Source organism: Lagopus leucura, unplaced genomic scaffold, assembly GCF_019238085.1.
Source record: "Lagopus leucura isolate 7727_CA_CO unplaced genomic scaffold, USGS_WTPT01 Super-Scaffold_810, whole genome shotgun sequence".
NCBI lineage: Eukaryota > Metazoa > Chordata > Aves > Galliformes > Phasianidae > Lagopus > Lagopus leucura.
Window position 1 is genome coordinate 8,324,040 of NW_024962261.1, and position 23,347 is coordinate 8,347,386.

Sequence of the window (23,347 nt, forward strand, 5' to 3'; positions counted from 1 at the left end):
ATCAGCAGCACAACCGGAGACTGCTCCACCTAGAGACTACTCACCAGCATTCAACCCTAGGGCTTCACACACTAGGGCCATCTTCTTTAACGGCCCAGAGGGCAAGCTTGCAAATGCAAATAATGCAAAAACTGAAAGAGCAGCTGGTATAACAGATGGCTGTGTGCCATTTAGAGAGACCTCAACAGGATGAATAAGTAGGCCAATAGAAATCTCAACAAGTAGAAGTGCCAACTTAAATTCACAGAAGAAAAAAATGAAACAATACAATAAACTCCTTCTCTCACCTTTCTACTCAAAAGATACAAAAAGATTAAGCCAAAAGAGGTATAGACAACCATCAATCTATTAAGAGTATGAGAGCTGAACTTAAAGGATTTTCCAGCTTTCATTACTATTCAGGAAGCCCTAGAAGCATCTTATCTAGCTGCAGACTGCATTCCACCTGTGATGTCCCCAAGTCCCCTCTACAGTAGGGTTTGCTGCTCTACACAGGCACACTTTGCACCATGAAATCAGAAGTGGCGAGGTGAAGGTGCACCTAACTGGTACAGTATCTTTGGTGATAAGTCCACAATGTTTAGAAGGTCGGTAATATTTCCAAGTGTCAGTAAACATTCCTGGGGGATGATACCAGCAATAGCACATCTTTGGAAAAAATGCAAATTTTTTTTAGCTGCAAGAATATCAAGTCTTCTTCCATGGCATTATAATAGTATACTCCAAAGAAAAGAGTTGACACCTTGAAGAAGACATCTGGACCAGAAAGTTATTCAACAACTAAATCTTTGGAAGATACCGGGGTTAATCTTTAAAAATAATAACCAATAACAATAATAGCAATAATAATAATAATGATAATAATCTTCCCAGTCACACTGAATCACACTTAATCCTGTATTTACCATAGGGCTGGTCACATAGTGACCTACCTTACAATGAAGGATTCTCCTGTGACTAGCACTGTATATAACACTCCTTCCTCAATCCCTCACTGCACTGCAAGAAGAAGTACAGTGAAAGCTCTGGTAATGCAATAAACTTCCTCATAAGTCATGTCTTTCAGCACTCATGCCTGTCATAGCAATTGACATTTTATCTGTGGGGCTGCCAATATGTAACGAGTTTCATACTGGTTGATTTACTCATGTCTCTATTAATGAATGATGAATGACATTTCATCAACACACTGTAAGATACTGGAAAGAAATCTCTACCTTACAAAAAGCTTCCCCATCTGCTGTCTGCAAAACACTGACTAGTCAGTTGGAAGGTGCTGCAATTCCATCTACCGAACAACATCCAGAAAACAGTTCAAATATTAAGTACTTTCTGTCACCAAATAGTGGCCATAGTTCTTCACAATACTAATAGGCAGTTGAGGAAATAAAAACTTCAAGTTTTAAGAAATTCCCTATTTCCCATACTACATTCGAAAAATTCCTTCAGTTTTCCACCCACACATTAAATGACTGTAACAGATGAGGAAAAACTCTTTTGTGCAGTACCTTTTTCTACAACTTAATGAAATCTGGAACTGAGCAGAACCTTCTGCTTTTAAATTGAGTTTAATTCTATTACGTGTTTTTTAATTTCACAAACCAGCCTCTGTTGACATAGGCACAGAAAAAGTTTATTTTTGCCTATGATAAACCTATCGTGTATAACTGACATTAATTAGATAAGTTATGGTGCAGGGCTAAGACTACAATCCATTGATAGTACCTGAGGAATAACTCCTGTGCTGAAAAATTCCTCATGCTGCTTCACTATTTACTCCCTTCATATTTTAAACACTTTCTAATACAGAGATTGTAAAGAAATGTTCACATACTTTAAAAAAAAATAACACACACACATTAACTTCTAAATAACACAGAAAGTGTGAAAACACCCACCTTGTCAACCAGTGCCCAAAGTCTGGCCGATGAGCCCACTGGACCCCTGTCTGATTCAAGGATCGAAGGAGTCGACAGCAAATAAGAATGATCCATGGACTTGCTAAGCTTATCCACTTATCTGATCCTTTTACAGATTCAGCTGAAGATGCAGCCTTGCCTAGTTTTGAATTACTTGCTGCTTGTACATCTATATTCTTGCATTCTGGGGCTTCTCCAATACTGTCAAAGTTTTGTTTCATAGAGGTGCCAAGCTGAAGGTCACATTCTTTCAGAAGAAAATGATTTCTACAGAGTTCCTGACACAGAGCCAAACATAGGGTATTGATAAGAAAATACCAAGTTTGATGTTCTTCTTCAATAAAACTGCTTGCTCCCAAACTCAAAACATGACCAATTGTTCCAGCCAGGATCAGCACATCTACTTCAGACCAGCTGGAACTGGATGCACCAAGATTCTGCAAATGAAAAAATGCAACAGAGTAAAAATGCATTAAAAGCTGTTTAAGCATGCAAAGTGTGCTTACTGCAATATCCTACAAATAAACCAAATAAACAATGAGACCAGTTATTTTTACCTTGACAAATCCTACAAATTTATGAGAGGTTCATTTTATTGTTGCCTATTCAGTTAGCATTACAGCAGAACATTGTTTAAGACAGCATTCTGTTTAAGGTAAATAAATAAAATCTTCATAATTACAACTGAACAGATTAAAATTCCTTACCACCCTCTGACAAAAAAAAAAAAAAAAAAAAAAAAGTTATTTCGCTGTCAAAGTGAAAACAGAAGTCTTGCAGAAATCAAACTTGAGATGCAAATAACCAGCAGTTTTCTAATTGGTTAAGTCTGTGATGTTCTCAATTCACCACAGTGACAGCTTTCACTACTCTAATTAACAAAAGTTACTTGCAGACACAGTCTGATGTATGTCTTATTCCTGTTTATCTTGAAACATGTCCATCATCATAAAATATGCTATCAAGCTATTATTTACTTCACACGCTGTGGTTATCCTGTGGTTATCTCAAAAAAAAACAAAAAACCAACAGGAGAATTCTTTGTCTAATGCCTCCATTAGTTCGATTTCTTGCGCAGCAGCTCCTTCAAAGTGCTCCATCATCACTGCCTTCAACGATATTGCTAAAAAGAGAGTGTAAGGGAATGGGGAATGTGGGAGCATCTGGTTCACTAGAGTCATCAGATTAAAGGCCTTCTCACCTCATAGGGAAGGGGAAATAAAAGAGAAAGCCATTAACAAAACACACAGAGACAGAAACCTGATAAGTAAGCACTAAGGGAGACAGTAAGTGGGACCAGAACTCTTCAGCCATTAATTGATGGGCCATTAAGAAAACACAGGCAGAGTCTGAAGAGCATCAATCTGGCCTTTGCAACTGATAAGGGGGAAATAAGCTAACACCAGTAGGATGGGTATCTGAGGGGGCCTGTGGAGATATGCATACTTACTAGTAAGGAATGCTTCAGGAACATGTCAAAGTTGGCAGAGATGGGATGCAGAGAGGCAGGGTAGAGGAAGGGAGAAGATAGAGAAGGGCCAGTCATATAAGAATACAAGCCAGCCAGCCATCCCTCTGAGAACCCTATGCCTGACTGCTGCAGTCTGTTACATCTTGCCAGAGCTTGTATCTGCCTTCCTGTGTAACTTCACCCTCAGTCCACATATGAGCACTGCAAGGCCCCACGGCCAGCAAGGCCTTGAGCCACACAATTCATGAGCCTTGTGTCAGCAACTGGAGAGACTGGCATTGTGTATGGCTATGCGAGAGGTCAAAGGCACGTGGCTGGAGAGGCATCAGTGTGTTTATCTTTCCTTCTGCTAAATATAATCCTCTGCATTATGAGACTGTATTTAATTTGACAGAAAAACCCAGGCCAGGGTTCGAGCAAGAGGAAAACCTGTCCCTCAGAAGACTTGAAGTCTGATCTGAAGGTTGGCAGGAGAACCTGAGCACAGTTCCAGCAGAAAGGAAGAAGACATGCCCAAGCCCAAAGGCAGCACGGGCTTCCAAACACATCTTTGTTAATAAAGCCATATATCTGTGAGGCATTCTGACAAATGACAAAATCATCAAAATCAAAAAGCATCATTTGTCATTTTATGTTCTCATTAATCTTTCCTCTATGAGTGAATATCAAGCAATGTGTCTTACGCTGATATTAGAAATAAATAGACAAATCCAAACCACCCCAAGTCCTATTCACTCCAGAACAAAAATCTGCCATCACTTTCACATTAACCTCAAGTACATACTTCAACCATGCTTCATTGACTTTGTGAATAAACTTAAAAAACAGCCTTGAATATTCATAGAAATAAATTGCACATATAACACATAGATGAACCCAGAATACCACAGTTTCTCAACTGTTTAAACCATTTACACTAAAATAATATAGAAACTCAGTAAGCAGGGAGCAGGTAACCAGAATGAGGATATAAACACATTAAAAATGCTGAACATCTACATGCAATTCTGAAGTCTCACTTACGCTTAAGCTTTATAGACAGTAGCTTAGGTTTTTGTTCAGTAATCGAGAATATGGAGAGGACAACAAACACACTTGACCCAAGAAGCTCATTAATGCTGCCTTGATTTTGCTTTGAGGAAAACAACTTCAGGCTGGATATTAAGAAAAACTTTCTTTTCAGAAAGAATTGTGAGGCGTTTTGAACAGGGAGGTGGTGGAGTTACTGCCTCTGGAGGCATTGAAGATATGGCACTGAGGGACATGGTTGGTAGGCATGGTGGGGATGGATCTTACTGATTTTTTCCAACCTTAATTATTCTGTGATTCTATGAACTTCTGTAAAATCAAGACTGAATAAGATTTATGAAAATGATTGCAGGAGGTACAATTAAACTAATCACCTATTCATATAATCTCCATTTACTGTGCTGTTAAAGAGATCTATTATTCAAAACTCCTTAAGAAATAAAACAAAACAACAAGAAAAATAGGTAACTTAAAAAATTATCAAAGAAATCATCATCATTATCTCAAAAACTGTATATACCCACAATCTGAATTCATTAGTGTTTGAAATTTCTTTGGTGCAGATCACTCCCTTCTATTCAGTGTTCTACTGTGAAAATCAGAAACCATAAACTACATCTTGGAACAAAAGGTCCAGGTAGAGCTGTTGTCTGCTCGGACCATGAAGTTCACAAAGACTGACATATGATGGGTGCATCACTGAATTATAGAAAGCTTAAACTCCAGTAACCTCACTATGCTGACCTTAGAAGTCTTGACTAACTGAATGATGAGTGAGAATGTACGAACCATCTGCTTGCAGAGACAAAGCAATACAAGATCCTCAACTAATGAGAACGAACCAGTCTTCAATACTATTCATCTGTTTTATAAGGCATAAAGTCTACAGAAGGATTGCTGTATTGTATTGGATGGTTGTCAGCACTGACAGGAAAACAAGTTCTTCTGGCAGAACAGTAGGTTCATAAGCTGAAGAGAAAATGATGTATTATCAACAGGAGAACACAGCAACCTCATAAAAATTACTGTATTAGTGAGAAATGTCCCAGTGTCAGAAGTCTACATTTTATGTCTGACTAATAATTGCAGTGAAAAATGAAGAAAAAAAAAATACTCCTGCATTGATATCAAAAGGTTAAATCCAACAGTATTTATTGATAAGCCACATTTCAGGCCAGAGTTAGGGACCTGAGCAAATGTATGCAAGTTGAAAAACTATTCTGCAAATGATTATCTCCTGAGCCTTAACGGTTTAAGAAATAATGAAAACACCTTTATTGAGGTTTTTCTCCTGTGACGTGTTAGGAGCGTTATCATTAAGGCTTTTGCTGTTGTTTATAACGTAGACTAACAACAGATTACTTGGATTGTGCTTACTTTCTGGACCTGTTTTTACAGGCACAGAAAAGTAGGTCTGACTTCAATATACACTGGTCTGAGCTCCTAGTTGCTTAATACCTCCAGCTCTCAGGAACCCTGTAGGCACTCCAGATAGTAAATAACTAATTATTTAGTTAATTTTTATTTAATAAGTAAATAGTAAATAAAGATGACTCGCACCACTATCCTGATACACAAACGTAGTATGAAATCTTCAGTTTATGAGATTTCTAAATGCCGGGCTTTCAATTTAAACCTCTCATTTGCCAACCCAGGATGGATTTAATATTTCACGTACAGGCATCAGTAACTAAATAACACAGAAAGAGATGCCTGAAAAATCTTTTGCTAGCCTACACAGGTGCCAATAAACGATGCAATATATGCACCCCGTCCATGCAAATTAATTTTTTTTTACTTTTAAATAAAACATCCAGTAAATAATCTTCCAGGTCCAATTCCAGTTACATTCTTTCTGTTCAGCTCAGAGTAAAGATCTTTTTCACAATAATTGACTTTCCATATTTAATGGCTGGGAAATCCTAAAGTCACTTTCTAGACATGAAACATTTTATTTTTATGTCCACCATCACCCAAAATTTAAATACTCATCATTTAATTCACTTTGGATACTTGAGCTACCTGCATCCAGTCTTGTTTTCTAATGATGACTATTTCCCTATAGCAAAACTCTACAGACCACATCTATTCCTGATGCTCTATCACAGCAGGCTGAGGTCATTTTTAAGAGCGACTCAGTCATGGCATCATCTAATCACTCATTTCCACCCCCCTCAAATAAAAGAAATGCAAACATACGTTTAGGTACAATTGTATAAAATGTTTTACTTTTCAAGTCAGTGGGCAATACTGCACAGAGGAAAAAAAAAATTTAAATGAACAGAGTATTTTAAAATAAAAAAAAAAAGGGACATTTTGTCTAAGTAATGAAAAAACATTACAATACTGCATAATACAGCTTCTCAAAACTGTATTTGACAAGCTTAAGCTTTGGGTTCTATTTTCATAGAGCTACTGATTCTGATTTATATCAGAAATACGGGGGGAAAAAAAGCATTTTTAAGTAGTAGTAAATACTGTATTTAAAAACTGCCATTAGAGTAATCCTATGAAGAAGTAGTTAACATTTTTTAAAGATCTGCTGCTGCTGGTAAAGGGCTGCGGAATTATTTAAAGCCGTAAGTGTCATTAAAAGAAGGGACTAGCGCTGCTAGAAACATAGTAATCAGAACCTATAAATAACAGTCAGGAAGCAGATGCTAACACTGCCTGCACTGGGCTTCAGAAAATTCATGAACTTGGTAATCAGTTTCTATATTCAGTCACAGTGGAAAAAAAAGAGCATTACAAATGAGAAGCACTTGAAAAAAATCTTTAGATGTGAACGGAAACAATTTAAAGAAAAAAAAAAAAAAAGCTCTGAAGTCATTAACAGTAGAATTTATCTTAATTGCTTTTAAAATACCTGCAGTTTACCATACAGCATGAGCTTAGGAAATGCTTTTAGCGTTTTTAAATGGCAAGACCTTAATTTAGCATTCTTCTGACATCTGAAAAGCAGGATTTCGTAACTGTTTCAAATGTGGAGAGCACATGCAGATTCACAGGTCATGGCCACTTGGATTCAGACAGTTTAGCATAACAATACTCCTAATTCTAATAGAAGGCACTTCAAGATAGACAGAGAGTATAAACAGACAGTTTCTTCCCTAAAGTCTCAGTATTCTGCTGGAAAAAAAAAAGGATGGAAAATGAGATGCAATTGTGTATGTATTTTACTGATTGCCCTCCAAATACTTGTCAGTAATCTCTCACGCCCACAACAAAGGCAGTACTGGATTATTTTCTGCTCCCTTTCACATTCTCCAGGCTCTATCTTTGCATCAACAGCTACCTGCAAGAAGCCACCAGTTTCTTTCCTGCAACAGCCCTGAAACTGGAAAAATGTAAATCAAATAAAGGGTCACTGCTTTTACAGATCAGGAATAGAAGCAATTACTAACTAAACATGCAGGGCATTCTAAGTTGCTCTGGAACACAAACAGGGATAGAAAAGCTTATTTGACAATGAGATGAGATATGCACCCACTAATCCAGTCATTTATGGAGTGGGATGAAGATGGGTTGATGAAAATCCATTTCTAGAGGTCTGCCTTCATAAGACGTATTTCAGCTTCTCACATCCTCAAATATGCCCTACGTATGAAATATAAATACAGCCTAGAATGGAGAACCCAGTACTTTTTATCTGTACCTGCCCTCATCTGGGAGTGAGGTAATCCTGAAAATATTGCTGAAAATGTCCTCGTTCATTTATTACCAGTTAGAAGCAGCTAATCTTTTGCTGGTATGTGCTGATCTTCCATTTAGTTAAAACAGTAGAAAATGTGTATGATTCATGATGCACCAATTTCACAAATTCCCTAACCTTTCCAGTCTAAGAAAGAAACATTTGAGTTGATAGATGTTCTATTACAAATGCACATATTTTCCAAGGTGAGAGGCAAATAAGCACCTTCGTGTCCAAGAGACACTATACAATCACTTTCCTAAAATGACAGAAGTGTTACTGCCAGTAACACCAGTTTTCACATGTGAATAAAGTTTTTCCCACTTCCTAAGTTCCAGATGGGCCTGAACAACTGGTACCAAACAGGAAAAGAAGGCAAGCTGCTGCTGAATCCTCCATCTTCAAGTAAAAAAGTACTGGGCTTACAGTTCTACATCATCCAGGGAGAAAGCTTCAGCTGATGAGCTCACTTACAAGCAGAACGTAGGGTGCAGGAGGCAAGGACACAAACCTAGAAACAATATTTAGCATATTGCATCCCATCGGTCTATTTTTGCTCAATTAGTTCTCAAAGACAGACGTAAGGGGAAAACAGGATAAGAAAAGAAGACAACTGAAACAGAACAAAAAGCTTTTCACACATACTTGATGTGTTCCTTGGCAAAATTATTTGTGTCCATTAGAGTAATAACAATTAGTTTGTTTCCTAAGGAAAACCATTCCATCCAATTTTGAATACTAGGCGGCATTTTGCAATTTCTGCTGTCATCATTGACAGAGCAGTTTCATTAGCAGTATATAAGCCATCTGCAGGAAGTTCACCAGCAGCTGCCTCTCACCAGCAAGGATGTAAATGTGCCAAAAACAGATGGGGATGATACCCTAAGACTCACGCCAAACTAGAAACACAGAACTCATATCTGCATAGCAGTATGTGGTAAGAACCTGTTCTAAATTTATCACTGAAAGAAAAGCTCACCCATGCTACGGAAGGAGAAAAGAGTGTGCCTTAACCCTTTGCTTCAGATACCCTGAAAAGCTACCACAGTTTGGGAAGCCCCAAAACATCTGGGTCAAAGCCACTCAAAGGAGGACTCAATGACTTCTCTGAAGTTTCCTGCGTCACCCCAGATACGCAAAGGCTAACAGTGGTGAAAGACCTACACCGTGTTCACATACTCTTTGATCAACTCAATGTGTTGTTGGTTCTGGCACCACTGCTGCGGTTCGTAAAGCTGAATGCCTTTGGCATCCAAGAGACCTCATGATTTACAGTTCACAAGTGTTTCTTTTCGGTAAGGAGCCCTAGTAAGATCCTGTTATTCCCTGACAGTTCCCCAAAGGAGAGAAATGCAGGAATGGAAAATGTTACATAGCAATACTAAGGCAATGCCATCTTCAAAATCAGCAAGCTGAGATGGACACTACCTGTCCATTTCAAGTATACATGTAGATGGTTAGCTAACAGGCATTCAGTGGCCACAGAAACAAAACTCTGTAAGAAATTACAAGCCATTAACTGTCACAAGAGAAAGCACGATTCAATCCCTACCACACAGAACGTTATCTCATATGAAGAATTCATAATTCCCCGTAATTCTGAGGAAAAGAAAGTAAATAATAAACAGAAGGAAGATCGGATCAGACTGCTAAAAGGCAGAAAACTCAGAAGAGAATCATCAAAATTACAGACAAACAATACTGTGCTAACAGCTCTCCAGGTCAGTCTCATCTCAAAAGAAAAAAAAAAAAGAGGAAAAAGAAAAAAGAAAAAGCCACACAGCAAAAGGTGTGACAAAATTAAGCAAAATGAAGGAATAACAAAGGCACAGAAGCTGCCCTATTACAGAGTTTAAAGTTTCCCTAAGGAAGTCCCCAGCAAACAAAAATTTTGAAACACAACTTAAGCAGAATCTCTTTCATAACAATTTTGCAAAGTACTTCAAGCTTACTTGTTATTCCTTGAGTATGAAGGAAGAAATACAAACGAAAAAAACAGTACAGAAAACAGGTCTTCAGGCATCTGAAGCCAAATGCAGAGCACTAGCCTCTACTGAGATAAGCACTTTTATGTGAAGAATATTTGCACCACATCCTCTCCTATAGAGGCTTCAAGCTTTATCTTAAACCTGTAAGAAAAGTATTGTGCTCATTTTCTCAACAAGCTTCAGAGACAGACAGAATGCAGTTTGAAGCGCAATACCGCTGTGTGAAGACTAGTTCTCCTTTTATCTTTAACGAGACAAAAGATAAGAGACCATTAAAGCCCACTGCTCCTATAGCGGTGGGTGTCACAGAGAATTAACTCTTTTCTAGGTATATAAGGAAGACTTCAAGTCAAAAACAGACTGAGTTGTTCTGAGACTACCATCACTGTTCTTGATCAAGTTAAAGAAGATTGTGTGTAAATTTTATGTAGGTATAGGCCATCATCACTGTAAGGTTCTTACTGTTGACTAAAATTAGGAAAAAAATTAACACCCAGGATGACAAATGAGCTTGTTTCCTGCAGTTGCTTTTCCTTACTGTTGCACAGCAAATAAACATTAAGATTCTACGCATTCCAGTAATCATTAACAATTATTTCAAGGTCATACGATTTTCCTTCCTACAAAAGAAAACTTCCATCTCATTATGTAACCCAGAAAAGGCTAAACTGAATCCATTTAAAGACAAACACACTCCTAGGTACTAACAGCGCTAACAAACCATAAGACAAGACATCTTCTCCAGCAGATTTTTCCATTCACACTGATTAATTTTGTGTTCTTTTATTTGCCTTTAAAAATAATCCACAGAAGCACCACTAGGCTTGGTATCAAAACATTACAACTAGTTTGATACGATAATGAAAATTACTGCAGAACTACAAGGAAATTACCCAGTCAGAAAGACTCATGCTAGGAGTTATACTTCAAATGAAACTTCTTTCATCATTAGTGATGAAAGATATCATTAGTGGCATTTTACACTATTTCAGCCTAGATGTTCAACACACACACAAACTTTACGCTACCAGTAAATACGAGCATAAGAATGAAACGTCACGACCTACTACAACTCTCTTCCTTGATCCCTTTTAATACACTAAATGGCACAAAATAAAACTGAGAAGGAAAAAAAAAACCGCTGCCTTCAAGAAAGGAGGATGGAATTACTTTTAGCGCAAGGCTTCTCTCTCAGAAAAATCAGATATCTGAGAGAGAATGGCAAATTCAGAAGTTACAGACACAAAATGATGAATTCCAACTTGCATAGCTCGAATCATAAAAATCAGCAGCCTCACTCAAAGACTTTAAATGTATAGTTAAGTTAAGGAATTCCGGCATATATTTATAAATACTGCAGTACTAATTCTGCTAAGTATTGTCTTTTTTCAGTTACTCTGAATACAGCAATTACATACTTATGCAATTCACAAATCTACTTTTTGCTTGAAAAAAATGTTCTTACAAAATATCATACATCTTGCATCAGTTGCAGTTGTGAAACATCTCTGTGTACGAGTTTATAACTAGTTAAACTGTTTTCTGTAACAGTTGAACTGCTTCTGACATCACTAAAGTCATCTGTAGAGTAATGTAACCTGATTGGAATGTTTCTCAAAGTAAAGTGAAAATAAGCACTTCTGTCATCTTCTTTACAACAATCTTTTATCATGTCACAGTGAACATGCCACATTTCAACACTAATTTTGAATGATTCTAATTACATTACAAACAATTCCTCTATGTAAACATGCACAAAAATCTTCCACAAAACTTTACTTGGAAGTATGCCACAAGGAGCAAAACTGTGAACCATAATTAATGCATGCTCTCACCTTCAGTGGAAGTCTGGAATTCTCAAGAGTCTTTCCAACGGCAGATAAAATACCGCACATGAGTGCAGAAATCAGCATCATCACTCCAACTGCAGTTAACCAGGACATACTGCAGAAATAGCATAAACTTTCTGCTGATGTGCATACAATGACGTGAACTGCACACAGCATCAGACACATCAAGTAAAACAGCAGAGAGAAGAGTGGAGGAGAGAGGGGCACTTCAAATTCTGCCCGACTGCTCAGAGCTTTTGGTACACTGAGGAAGAGTAGGAGCAAAACCTACAGGGGGGAAAAAAACAAAAACAGAGAACCGACAGGTAAAGAATCAGAATTAGCTAAGGCATACAGCCAGAATTCACACACACAAAACTCATGCTGTGTCATCCGTGTAACTCTAATATATATACTTCATCTTTAAAAAGCCATGAAACACTATGCTGGGTGGTCCAACCAAAGCAAGACTTCACCATATAAAGGGGCAAAGCAAAAATAGTGCTTTTCTTTATCAGTTTAAGGGGTTGGACTCACAGTTTATCAGGTTTTAATAAATAAACAAGTGCCTCCTGACCTGCTGTGACTGACGATGTGCATGATCTGCTTTCACTTTAAGAGTTTCAGTGCTCTACAGAATTAAGTGTTTTAAGTCTCAATGCCAAAATAGCTCTTGAATAAACAAATCTGACTTATTATTTATAGCCTACAAAGGCCTGAAGTGACATGCACACTCTAACAATGGTCATTTATCTCAGATTTCTTGCTGAGCCAAGTAGCTTCCCGGACCAGGGAAAGTGCTCATCTTATCATGTAAGTGTATGCTGTTTTCAGAGCTTAAGAATTCTCCTGGTGCTTATTTTTGCCCCCCTCCTTATCTTAATTTGATTTACTGATTTCACTTTGCTATAGCCTGCACACTAATCACTTAGAACTCCAGGCTTTTTCCCAGGTAACTGTACCAGTGAAGATGAATACCATCATTAGCAATTTCTGCTACGTATGTGCATGTAAAGAGAAAGTCCAGCCACATACTGTAAGGATGCTCTGCAAGAGGCACACACATACCTAGTAATAAACTAGGCTCAATCTGCTTGTGATAGGGCAAGTTTAAAATAAATTTAAATAAAAAACTATCAGAGGACAGCCAATCTGTAATCATTCACTTGTGAAGACCTCTACCTAAAACTCACCCATCATTACGGCTACATATAGTAAAAATTAAGACTTTAAAAAATTTTGTTACACTGCAGTAGTCTATTCACTTACATTATACCTTCCACAATTCACTTACATTTGGAAGCATGAGGTTTCACAGTATCATATTGGCTCAGGTTTTACTTTTTAATACAGGACTTAAAATTATAACAAAGCACTCAGTATACTAAAACGCTCAAATTGTAGTTATCTACAAATCTATATTTAGCTTTTTTGAGTAAATGAATGGTTATTAATGTACTAAATGTATTCCCCTCATTTAAAATATAGGATTAATAGCACTTGTAGATTCATGTAGTTTGAAGCCACTTGTAAAATTTCCTGCCTTTATTTCTACAGCAAGGATGGAAAATACATACAGAACTGAAGGGGACTATGTGGAGCTTGCTGAGGGTCCATCCCCATGGGGATGCACAGTATAATAAAGGACTTTCCTATGACAGAGGCCTCTGGTTGTTGAACTGCGACATAAAACAAAATGATCTTGGAAAGTAGGCCAATTTCTTGAGTTTTGAATTGGAAAAAAAATAACCACACAAAAAACCAGGCTGTACTGTCTAGTTTTCCAGTGACACCAAGCAGGCTCTCATCAGGCAGACTTTTCACTGTTAGAGCTATTAGGTGAAGGTTTCCATTGATAAAGAGCCATTAACTAAAATACTGAGATCTGTTTTGTTGAAAAACTAAGCATCAACAACCGCAAAAAAAGAAATCCAGTGCTTCAGGTACAAAGTGACTGTAAAGGCTTGAATCCTTACGTTCACAAAACAAAGGAACATGAAAGGACTATAAGCACTTCAGCTTCAGAGTGGCATTGGCCATCTCTAGATTTGCTGTCCTAGAGGAGGCACAGAACCTACCATCCTGTGCCCTGTGGGGACTGTGGAACTAGCTCCTGTCAAGAGGTATGCAGTGATACAGCCCATTGAGAAAGCCATCTCAAACGTGCTCTGTGCACAACATGAGGAATACAGCCTGCTAGGGCTGAGAAGACTCAAATACAAAACAGCTACTTATCACCTGTTAGCCATTCCAGCCACAGAACACAAGTAGATGCACAGCTATTATACAGCCTTGTAGGTGTATATGACGCTGTATGTAGGCCAGGTATATCTGTCATAGAGAGCTAATTCTCACAGAAGTTGACAAAAATGCCACCTAAACTGTAAGTGCACGTTTTTGTATATGTGAGTGCAGGGTAACTCACCAGCAAACTCACTTCTTCAAAGCATTACCACAGAGGCAATTTCACAGAATCACAGAATCACAGAATTGTAGGGGTTGGAAGGGACCTCCTGAGATCATCGAGTCCAACCCCCCTGCCAAAGCAGGTTCCCTACACCAGGTAGCACAGGTCGGCATCCAGGCAGGTCTGGAACATCTCCAGAGAAGGAGACTCCACCACCTCCCTGGGCAGCCTGTTCCAGTGAGACCTCCCCAAACTATCAATTGCAAAGAATCACTTAAAATTCCAGAAATGTGATATCTTATCTTTACTCCTACAAGAGATATGGAATGGCAACTCTGCCTCTTCCAGCAAGCACTTGTTTCAGGACTACTGACTTATCAGTACCAAGAATTCTCAGAATGGTGGAGAAAAAATTGGGCATATAGGGTTTAGCTTGTTCTGAGCAGCTGTGTTTGTTGTTAGATAAAGGTGAAAAAAGTAGGAACTTCACTGAAGATTTTTTTTTTTCTTTTTAACACAGGGAGTTGGAACTAGATCTTCAAAGTGCCTTCAAATCCAAGCTATTCTTTGACTTGTGATGTGCATATATACCGTTACACCAAGACACAGACATCATATGTTCTCTTGAATCATTTCAAAGGGTAATAATTTAAAAAAAAAAGAGTACTACGTTAATTTTTCAAATACGGACAAACCCTAAAATACTTAATTCTGAAGAACATACACTAAATAGTCAAACAACAGGAAATTTTATGCCTTGCATTTAGCTTTTTCCATAAAAAGACATTTTTTGTTTACCTCCATAATGATCACAGTCCCCACCATCATTGAATACATATCATATTGTGCCACTTGTTTGCTTAGCGAAGAACTCAACGTCCTCAAGGCCTCCAAGTATTGTTTCAGGACCTTTTTGCCAAGATTTAAGAGTATTTCTGAATTATTCCCCTCTAGGTACAGTTTGATCCAATTACCATGGGATTTTTCTGCTATCTTAAACTGCTCGTATCCAAGATCTATTAGGGGGGGAAAAAAACAACAGGTTAGAGGATCCATGGACAACGAAGATAATTAGAGATCTAAACATACTTATATATTTTTTTATGTTTGCTTGTGTAATCTACAGAAAAACTGCTACAACAGTTGAAACTTATTTTGCACACAGGAAGTAGCATTACCTTCCAGCAAGACCATAATGTTATGCTGAATAAAAGCAATTAATCCCCAAACAAATAAAACGTCAAAGATTCTAAAAGTGACAAACACATTAAAACAGCCATTTACTTTTACAAAAGGTTTCCAAGATAAACATACCCAAATGCTTTAAATCCTTAAAACAATCTTTCTTTTTTTTTTTTTTTCCCTCCACTGGAGCTACTTACTCTCCAGGCCGTTATTTCACAAGTAGGAAATCATCAGATTGCTGAAGAAACTTTATTTTTTGAAGAAACCACTGAAGGACCTACACAAAGCAGATTAAAGGCCCTGATTTTGCTGCAAGTGATGAGAATCAGGTGGTAACACAAAGTGAAACACAAAATAAGCTGTATTTTGATGCAGGCATAGGAAAGTTAACAACTGAAGTGCATGGTTTGGCTTCACTCATTTGGATTAACAAGCTGGTGCAAAACAATCCTCCTTCCACAAAGCTAGATATTCTTCTATTTATAAGGGCTGACCACTGTCCAAACTAGATTAAAAAAAAAAAAGAAAATCTGATACTGCCACTAACCCACAGAAGTAAAAGGCTTGTAACAGAAGGTGATTTCATGATGGCCTAGCCACATTTAAAAGCATTCTGTCCAGAAGTAAAACTTGTGGCAGGCAGGAACACTAACCTTGAGTGATGACAACAGGCGAAATAGGGAAGAAACAAATATCCAAATCCTATTTTAGAAGTCCTTTGCAATTACAGCAGCAGTGGCTTTCATCCTGCATGTATTTTCCCTCCCAGAAGTACTGGTTATTCCACAGAATCCTTACTTTACACTAAGTTAGAGTTGATATATGACACAGAGTGTCCACATTATGTGGATAGGCAATGAATGTTACAAGACAATTCAAAAGATGCAAGAGAGCTCCACTACTTTACTCTCCCATAACTAATGCTGTTTTCCCACTGCCAGCTTTCCCACTGTTAAATATTCACAGAAAAAGCTGCAGCACAGTAATTCCTGACCAGTCTTGACAGCATTTTTACTTCCCCAAAAGATGTATTCAGCAATGACAATAAGTAGATACTGCAGGCAGGCATGAAAGAGACACAATTTTGTTCACACATAGAAGAAAATTAGAACAATTCATAATCATAAACATGAAATTTAAAAAGAAATCTGCAAAAAATTAATAGTTTGAGACTTATATCCACTTCAGCATTATACTCACTTCTAAGTTTAATTTCAAGAACATGTATTCACAACACAGCAAATTAGATTAGCTGCTGTGTTTTACTGTAAATGTTGACAGTGGTATTGTATCTTAAAGCACTTAAGATATCCTTTTCTTTATCATTTTATAGGTGCTTTGCCCCATACTCCAACATGCCCTACAACATTTAAAAATTGGCCATTGGGAATAATGTGCACCCACAACACAATCTCAATTTAGAACAGAAGAAAATGTATTTCAGTAGGCACTATGCTGTGTGAACATATATACCAACCTGCACTGTTTACAAGAAATGTTTCTTTTGCTTCACTTCAATAATTATCAGAGAACAAGAGAACATCCCAAGTCAGGAAGGAACCACATGGATCAGTGAGTCCAACTTGTGGCTCTACGAAGAACCCTTCCTACTTCCATGCTATTTCACACTATGAAATTAATAACAAGGGCAAAAAGAACAACCTGGAAATGGTTATTTAACAAGCCTAACACTGTCCTCCTAACTTTAATTTCTTAACTTCCTACTTAAAAAGTAAGCTAAACATTTACTGTGGTGTTTCAAAAAGCAAGGGTTAAAGTAATCAGTAGTTGGTGTTTCGCAGAGCTCAGTCCTAAGGCCAGTTCTGTTCAACATTTTTATGATGAATGATGCATGAGTGGAGTGCCTTGGCAAGGTCACTAAACTGAAAGGCATTGTTGACTTCCTGGAGGGACAAGAGTCCTTGCAGATGGATCTAGATACACTGGAGCACTGGACAATCATCAGCACCACAAAATTCAGTAAAGAAAAATGCCGGGTTCTGCACCTAGGACAAGGCAATGCCAGACGTAGGCACAGATGGGAGATGAGTGCCTCAAGAGCAGTACAGCAGGAAGGGACCTGGCAATGCCAGTAACATCAGCTCAGCGCAAGCCAGCACTGTGCCTGGCAGCCAAAGGGCAAACCGCATTTTGGGGTGCAGTAAACACAGCACAGCTATCCAATTAAAAGAGGTGAATGTCCCCATATTTTTAGCACCTTTCTGAAGACTGTGTGCAGTTCTGGTCTCCACCATATGACAAGCATGTTGAAGTCCTTTAAAGTATCCAGAGGACACAGGCTGGATGACATGTTCTATGAAGTGACCTTGAGGACACTTCAGCTATCTGGTTTAAAGAAAAGGAGGCCGAGAGATCTCATCATTGCTCTGTGCAATTTTTGAGGAGGGGAAGGGGAGTGGGAGATACCAGAGCTCTCTTCTCCTCTTCTCTCCAGTGACTCATGACAGGATGCAAGGCAATGGCACAAAGCTGTACCAGGCGAGGTTCAGGCTCAGCATTATGAAAAATTTACAAGGTCAAACAATGGAACAGTCTTGCTAGAGAAATGGTTGGAGACCCATGGATGACAGACTGCAAGAGACAATTGGACAATGCCCTCATTAATGTCCTTTAACTCTGTTTAGCCTTGAAACAGTCAGACAGTTGGAATTAATGATCTTTTCCAAATGAACTATATTAAAAAAATACAATAGTTATACTACACTGGAGGCTTACAGGTATCTGCTGGTGAGTACAGTTCAATCAGCAGCAAACACTTGCATATCAAGAGAGCTGCCAGTGTGCACTAAGACTTTCACAACATAACTCTTAAACAGCGAATTCCCTAGAAAGTTTTTCTTCTGGTATGTAAATTCAAATAACTCCTACTTGAAATGAGAGTTAAACATTCATACTTTTGAGGAAATCCAGAATGGATTATCTAAAATGAGCTTCACTCAAACCAAGATTTGGCACAGCACCATTATATTATACAGAACACTAAAATTTGCCCAAGTTATATTTTGAAATCTAAGTAATTTCTGTCTACAACTTCTGTTCCTGATCCAATTCCATTTCTTTTTTTTTTTTTTCAACCCCCCCCCCCCCCAGTCTCCTTCTGTATTCCTTTTAGCATACTTATTTCACTCTTCTGCATCTGTCTTGGTTATGCTTCCCAAGCACCTGGTTGATAGTTTTATTTAATTATAGTCACAGGCAGCAATCGTATATTTATCAAAGTTCTTAATGAAATGAATTTATGATGTAGAGGCAACTTCTCCAGTTTCAGTACATAAATCTCAGAAATCAGCAAATTATTTTGTTCAATATAAACACATAACACAAGCTTAAGATTGGGACCAAACTAAAGCGTGGACATTCATTTTATTAATATCCAACTTGTACTCAAGTATGGCTTTTTGTTCTACCATAATGTGCCTTGTACAGAAACAGCCCTAGTTGTGTAAGATAATTCAGATGAATGATCTGCAGTTTAGAACAGGAAGTAGTACTATCTCCTACAACTGCCCACCACACTGAGATATGAACACTGTCACACACTCAAGAGTGCTCTTCTAGATGCAGTGGACTGCATGGACTGTTCTAAAATTCTATGAATAACATTTAAAAAAAAAAAAAAAAAAACCATTTCTGCTCAGAATTCAACTGAAATTTCATCATCTGCCAGTTGTCACTAACCAAGAATCTGAAATAGAAATTTTCAACTTTTAGTTTGCAAATGAGTAAGATGTTTAATTGGGTAATAACTGAGGATTCTTATCGTCAAAAAACTTGATAGCACACTCCACCCACAGAACTCCGAAATAGTACGGCCCAAGATTTGTCAGCACACCTCAAATGAGTATGCAGGTGGTCCACAAAAAAGAACCAGAAGGCCCAGAACAGAGCTAGAACACTGTTTAGAACTATGCCCAGACACATCTTGAATGGCTGCAAATACAGAAACTACACAAATTCTACATGCAACTTACTCTAGTGTACTACTATCCTTACAGAAAAATGTTTCCTTTCATTTAAGTTTAATGCCTCTTATTCACTCACTAAGCACCAAATTTAGTTTGGTTTAGTCTTTTTTATTTCCTTCCTTCAGGCATTACATACATTGCTAAAGTCTTTCCCATGTCTTCTTTTCTCCAAGCTGAACAGCCCAAGCATCCTCTGCCCCTCTCCTACCATATGACAGATGTTCCAGTTCTCTCACTCATTAGATTACAATGTCCACATCCTCCTTACACTGGGGAAGCCAGAGTTGGGTCAATGACCCCACACGTGATATGACTATAACTGAGGAAAGAGAAAAAAAAAGCCCTGTATACTCTTGGTCTTCTTTTCACAATGATGTATTGCTGGTTTACATTCAACATCATATCCACAAGACCCCTTGTGTTTTTCCATCAAGCTGCTCTTCAGGCACTCAGCATCCAACCTGCATTTTCTTCTCCCTGGATGCATTTCTCTTTGCTGAACTTCATGAGGTCAGGCCATTTCTCCAGTTTGTATTAATAGCACTAAACTCATCTGCTGTATCTTTCTTCAAGTTCTGCACCATCTGCAGTATTGCTGACGGATGCTCTACCACATCATCTAGCTCATAAATGAAGATGTTCAACAGTACTGGCCTCAGTACTGTTGGGATCTGCACTAGTGACTGGACTTCAGCTTGGCTTTGTGACTGATCACAACTGATCACAGCCCTCTGAGCCTGGCAGTTTAGCCACTTTTCTGCATTGACCATTCACTTATCTAACCTGAATGCATATTCATCTCAAAGTATATTATGGGAGACAAACATGTTACCAAGGCTATTGTGACGACACAAACGACATCCAATTCTCTCCATTTATCCGCCAAGCCAGACATTTTGTAAGGTGGTGTGAAATGTGGGATAGTATTTACCCTCAGTTACCAAACAACCCAAAGCTAAGCACCATGCATCCAACTTTGGAAGTACAGGCAGCATTAGTCACCAATTTAGTGACTTTTCAGTATTTCTATGGACTGAAGTATCCACATTAATGAACCTTACCACTAAATAAACAGCCAGACATCTTTTATTCCCCTGCCAGTCTCAATGGTACTCAAAGTTTCCTACAGTTGTGTATTAAGATAAAGCCTTACTTATCTAGGAACCTGTGAGAACAGCAAGACTCCTTAATACATGTACAGCAACATAGAAAATTCATCTTAAGAAACTGCACAAAAAACTACAGGGACTTAGATCTGATTCCATCTTACAGATGCTATGTTACTGAAAAGAGAGAACCTAATCACAGAGGCTCAGCTGCCTGCTACCGTCCTATCTCCAGTAGTATAGCACTCATAGCAGTTCACAGTCACAAGCAAGTAGCATAAAAAACTTTACATTTCCTCCAACTTGAGTAATTTTTATTTCTTTTCTCAAAGGAAAGCTACAAGTTGAAATAATGCTGTCCCTGGAAAAAATGAAGTAAAAACAGAATCTGGAAGAAACTTCAGCCTGCTTCACCAGTGCTTGAAGAAACAGTCAAATTGAGTTTCGTGTTGGAATTTTCAATTAAAAAAAAGCCATATTCCAAACTATACCAACATAGTGAGTTCCTTTATTTGACCCATTTGCTGGAGAAAAAAAATATCAGTATAGGACTTTATTATCATAGCATTATCTACACTAACATTTCACTACCATGGGCAACATTTGTTTTAACAGGCTACTGGACAGGGTTTAATTATGATTAGAAGCCATGACGTTGAAAGCTAATTATTTCTTGATCTACAGTGATCATTTTGCTGAACTTCATGTTGTCTTCCATTTTAACTATTCATACTTGTATTACAACTTCACATTCCTGTGCAGCTATTTATGCGATTCAGACACAGTCAAGCGACAAGGACTTCAGGCTTCACAATCACTTTAAAATCAATGCTTTCTAATATCTAGGGTAAAATATCCACCTGCAACCTCTATTTTAAGTTTTATTCACATATTTATATTAACTTGCTTACTTATGCTGCTTGTCTGTAACAAGCTTCTTAAACAAGTATTATGCTTTGCTAGGGTAGACACATGATGTTTTGGTTATTTTCCAACCTTGTTTTTTGTTCTCTCCACCTAACATATACAAACATGTAATTGTACATCTAGATGTACTTTTAACTGGCAATTTTGCATTTCTTTGAGTTCTCACTCCCATGTAAACTCACACAAAAGAAAAAAAAGGAAAAAAGGAAAGAAACTCATCATAAATTATTTCTCAACATTATTGGACATAGACTTTCTAAACCAGAAAATTAATTCCGTTGTGCTATTCCTTCAAATAGTGCTCAGAATCAGTGCCCTGTACCTCAAAAATACACAGGTACACAAAAGTATGCATGAAAACACTGAGATTTAACTACACAGGTAGTTTTTACTTTAATCTTACCCCTCCATCATTATTTCTGCTCTTTCATCTACTAGTAGGAGTACTGAACATTTTTATTAAACAATGTTCATTCAGAAGCAGTGTGCTGGAATAAATAACAGTGAAGAGCAAATTCCACATTATTACTCTAAATATTGCTCTTAATTAAATGGCTAATTTGCAGTGTCACACTTAAATTATTTAGCGCAAAAACCCCAAACTCTGTTAGAAAGAACATCACATTATTAGGTAAATATCCTTCTTTTCATTCATTGTTTTTTTAGATTATTTACCTTTTTCATAGGCAGGTGTATTCTCTTGCAACAGTGTGCTAAGCTGGAACCCATTCATGTGTAAGAAACGTAGTTGTTCTCTCATGGTCTTGCTTCCCACAACTGGTAATATAATGTTCCCAACATTGTTTCTTGAAATTGGTAGACCAAGACCTACTGCCAGTGTACTAGCCAAATCAGTTTGTTGCACAAGTTCAAGTTGGGTTAGAGGACCTACAATCAACAAAAAAACAAACAAACAAAAAAAAAAACCCTTCAATTACTTCAATGGTTAGTTCAAAAAATGGCAAAAGCTGGACATCTTAGTTAAAAAGTATTTTCACTGCTGTTACAACTATTTCAAGAGAGCTACAGAGTGATCTTTTTTGTTGTAAAATCAGAATTTATTAAATTCTCAGAAAAAAATAATTCTTCAACGTGTGCAATTACTAGAAAAAGAACACGAATGTTACACAAGTATGTATAAAGATTGTCCAGGAGACTACTTAATGGTATCAAGTCTCAGTTAAATCCTGAGTTTGATGACGTTCAGATTAGAAAGAACAGAGAACATTACAGTAGACTGATGAATGCATAAATGAAGAATGAGAATCTAATGTAATGCTGACAGTATTCTAGATTCCTCTTGATATTAATTAATATCAAATTGCTGTTGTCATATTAGCTCGCTGGACAAACAGAACTGGAGGTCAGGTAAAGGAACATTGAGTCCTAAGTCCTGGAGCTCCATGCAAGCAAAGGCTGAGAATTTAAAGTATAAAGATGCCATTATCTGACTGCAGTTCTCAGTCTTCTGTGCAGATGAGAGATTTCATTCAATGTATGTAATTATTTAAAATTGAAACACCAGTTGTTTCTTCCTATGCTTTATTAGTTACATAACAGAGTCTTTAACCATGCTCTTAGTTCTCTTTGCAAATCCTGGCAGTGAGTATTTTGACTTATACATGAAAATAAATGATATACAGTGCTTATTACTCTCAAGGCTCCCTTTAAGAGAATTAGAGTTTCATCTCTCGTTTCTCATCGATTTGTGATTAATCTCATACTTGTTTAGAATGTCATCTATAATCCCTAAATCCTCTTTGCATGAGTGTTTGTATGTCAGCATATTTCAGATTTCATCTTTAAGGC

The 23,347-nt window shown here is 37.6% G+C and overlaps 1 protein-coding gene across 4 annotated transcripts in view; it reads right to left on the reverse strand.

Moving 5' to 3' along the window:
• Nucleotides 1-23,347, reverse strand: part of PIGG (phosphatidylinositol glycan anchor biosynthesis class G) — an 81,040-nt gene that overhangs the window by 46,396 nt on the left and 11,297 nt on the right. For all 4 annotated transcript variants that reach the window (XM_042866158.1, XM_042866155.1, XM_042866156.1 and 1 more), the window contains 4 exons: nt 22,214-22,426; nt 15,133-15,350; nt 11,934-12,215; nt 1,899-2,356 (listed from right to left, as the gene is read on the reverse strand). In XM_042866158.1, the coding sequence (XP_042722092.1) occupies nt 1,899-2,356; nt 11,934-12,215; nt 15,133-15,350; nt 22,214-22,426 (1,171 nt within the window). The remainder of the gene's footprint in view (nt 1-1,898; nt 2,357-11,933; nt 12,216-15,132; nt 15,351-22,213; nt 22,427-23,347) is intronic.